At 39.5% G+C, this 3,373-nt stretch overlaps 1 protein-coding gene across 1 annotated transcript in view; it reads left to right on the top strand.

Annotated features, from left to right (window-relative positions):
• Nucleotides 1-3,108, top strand: part of corin (corin, serine peptidase) — a 26,029-nt gene extending 22,921 nt beyond the window's left edge. The window contains exons 19-20 of the mRNA XM_016484854.1: nt 292-563; nt 3,098-3,108. Of these exons, the coding sequence (XP_016340340.1) occupies nt 292-563; nt 3,098-3,108 (283 nt within the window). The remainder of the gene's footprint in view (nt 1-291; nt 564-3,097) is intronic.
• Nucleotides 3,109-3,373: the final 265 nt, after the last annotated feature.

The raw sequence follows: 3,373 nt of genomic DNA, 5'->3' as shown, positions 1-3,373 counted from the left end.
CTCACTCACGCACACACACACACACACACACACACACACTCACACACTCACACTTGCATGGTTTTCTACCCAACATTCAGTTTAATTGATTCAACACTGAACTAAATTGATCTGAATAATGAGAACTGCTTTACAGCTGAAAGCTGTGCAGTATTAACACTGTTATTTTCCTGTTTATCACTGTGAAGCGGCTTTGAATCAGTCTGTATTGTATAAAGTGCTATAGAGATAAATGTGGCTTGACTAGTCAGTGTAAGTCATGTTAGATTGATGTGTTTTATGCGTGTGCAGGCGTGAGAGCACAGACGTGTGGAAAGTGGTTCTTGGCATCAATAATCTGGATCATCCATCTCCATACATGCAATCGCGGCATGTCAAAAGCATCATCGTCCACTCGCGCTACAACCGGGCCGTGGTGGACTACGACATCAGCGTGCTGGAGCTGGAGACCAAGGTGGAGGTGACCAGTTACGTGCGTCCTGTCTGTCTGCCTGGCCGCGGACAGCTGCCCAAAGCTGACCAGTACTGCCACATCACGGGCTGGGGTCACATGGGGAAGAAAAGTGAGTGGAGCACACACACACACACACACACATGTGAGGGGTCAAAGGTGACAGAATGAGCATGTTTAGGCGAACAATCCCTTTAATGGATTATTCAGTGATTAGATTTAGTTGAGTAATTATATGCTGATACTAGTAGTGTTGGCAGTAGGGCTGTGCAAAAAATCGAATGCTACAGCTCTGTGTAGTAAATGCCGCTCCATCTGAAAGCACGTGCTGGAGATTTACTACTAATCACAGGAGCGGCTTTACTGATGAGATGCGCATTTGAATTTTTGCACAGCCCTAGTTGGCAGAGCTGTAGTTGTCCTATAAAGCTGAGCAGCTCTTTCCAGCACTGATGCTGATGTAGATTTATGTGCTAGATGCTGCTAGTTTTCTCTCAGCGTGAGCTCCTGCAGCCAGTGATGCAGTGACTGATGGACAGTGCTGGGTAGTGACTGATTACATATAAATGTAAATTTAAATACTCGTAATCAGACTACATTACTTTTGTTACTTTTTGTTACTTACGAACCCCCTGCAGTTTGGTAAATCTTGATGTAATGTTTAATGCACTTCATGTTGTTAATAACGAACGGAATATATTTTCTTTCATTTTGTATTTTTATATCAATATGGTATAACAGGGTGTCCGCGGCGTCTTAAAAAGTATTAAAAGTTGATAAATCAATTTAGAGAAAATTAAGGCCCTTAAAAAGTATTAAAAAGTATTAATGCCATTTTCCAAGGTATTCAATTTTGTATCATCTTTTCATGATGTATATTTGTCGAATAGTGGGGTTCTGTGTAGTTTATTTAAGGAATCCCGCAAGATTTGACATCATGTGTTACGGCGCTCACTGACTGACTGCGCCGCTGCTGATAGCGCGGGGCTTATTGATCCCGCTCTCGCTGAACTGCTGACCATTACCGCACGCTCCCATCCGCTCCCGCGATTTCTGTGTCCGCTCCCGCAAACATTCTAATATTGTATATAATTTATCAGGGTGCAGCTTTCAATATGTGGGATATTTAAATCCCTTTTCAATGAGCACTCGCAGTCGCAGTTCACTTTCACTTTCGATTTCGCGATCGCGCGCGCACTGTGTAAACGATAAAAGATATTTGTCAATGAGCTCGGGATCTGTTGAGAAGCAAATTCTCCAACACCTTGTCAGTTGTCTCTCCTTACTTTTGACCCCGTGATCAGTCAAAATCTGACTTCTGCAGCTCGTGTTGGATGCAGGGTTGTTGTTGTTGTTTTTTTCCACGAAATTGGGCTGCTTTTAAACTTGCCATGGGTTGATTTTCCCCAGTGGGTTAAATGTTTGAATGTTTTGGGCCACACTAGTAGGAAGCATTTGAGCTGTGTTTATGATAAATGTGCATATCAGTGACTGTAAAATATGTATTTTAGGGATGGAAATGACATCTTTATATTTGGGACAAGGTAATTGCGCTACTTTGGTCAGTTTTTTTTTTTACTGGCATGGGCTTGGGATGCTTAATTAAACTGATGTAATAGTTGTGATCATTATTTGACCTTCCATGATCATTCAGACACGATCAGGTGCAGTACTGACACTCTGTCAAGTGTGCATCAAATCAAGCACTCCGTAATCACAGGTAAACCGTCTGATCAGTCAGGTGTTCGTCATGAGAAGTGCTCCACAAAACAGCTATGGTTTGCAGACAGTTATAAGAGTTGATGTGACAAATACATCTTTTTAATATACCTTGTGAACTCATTGTCCCGTTAGCTCGGAGAGCTTTATTTATATTTTGTGCTTCGTTTCCCCCTTCTGAATTATGTTGTATTGATAAGGAGTTATCACAAAGTAAGTCTGTTTAGTTGTGCTATCTTACAATCAATATATAGTAAATGTAAGTTAAAGTTTCGCCAATGTAACCGGTTAAAACTTGGAGTGGCGATGAGGTCTTAAAAGGTATTAAATTTAACTCCACGATTCCTGTATATACCCTGTATAAGATTATCCTATTTAAATCAATGTGATAAATGAGTTAGGTCAAAATTAATCCAAAAGTAGTCTGATTATATAATAAATAATAATAATAATAATACATTTTATTTAAAGGCGCCTTTCAAAGCACTCAAGGACACCGTACAGTGGAGTGATAATCATAAAATCAAAACAACAATACAACAACTATTGACGTTAAATAATTTGAAATTAATCAGAGAAAGCTAATTTAAACAAGTAAGTTTTAACATAAAATAATTTAAAATTGATCAGAGAAAGCTCATTTAAACAAGTAAGTTTTAAGACATGATTTAAAAGTAGGCAGACAGTCACTTTCTCGTATAGATTGTGGAAGAGAATTCCAGAGATTAGGAGCAACACAACTAAATGCCCTAGACCCCATAGTAGCTAAACAAACAGAAGGTGCAACAAGGGAAACAGATGAAGAAGATCTGAGAGTACGCTTCGGGATGTAAATATGAAGCAAATCAGAGAGATATGGTGGTGCAAAATTATGAAGAGCTTTAAAAGTGAGAAGTAGAATCTTGTACTCTACTCGATATTTAACAGGAAGCCAGTGAAGATGGTAGAGAACTGGAGTGATATGCTCGATGGAGGAGGTTCTAGTAATTATACGGGCAGCTGAATTTTGGACCAATTGAAGTTTGTAAGGTAGCCCAAAGAGGAGAGATTTACAATAATCAATGCGCGAGGTAACTAGAGCATGTAAAAGAATAGCTGTGGAATTTGGTTTGAGAAATGGACGAAGGCGGCTGATGTTCCTTGAATAGAGATACGCAGACTGAGTAATATTATTCACATGCTTTTCAAAAGATAAAGTACTAT

Source organism: Sinocyclocheilus anshuiensis, unplaced genomic scaffold (genome assembly GCF_001515605.1).
Source record: "Sinocyclocheilus anshuiensis isolate Anshui unplaced genomic scaffold, SAMN03320099.WGS_v1.1 scaffold1689, whole genome shotgun sequence".
Taxonomy (NCBI): domain Eukaryota; kingdom Metazoa; phylum Chordata; class Actinopteri; order Cypriniformes; family Cyprinidae; genus Sinocyclocheilus; species Sinocyclocheilus anshuiensis.
This window is presented reverse-complemented; position numbering and strand designations above follow the sequence as displayed.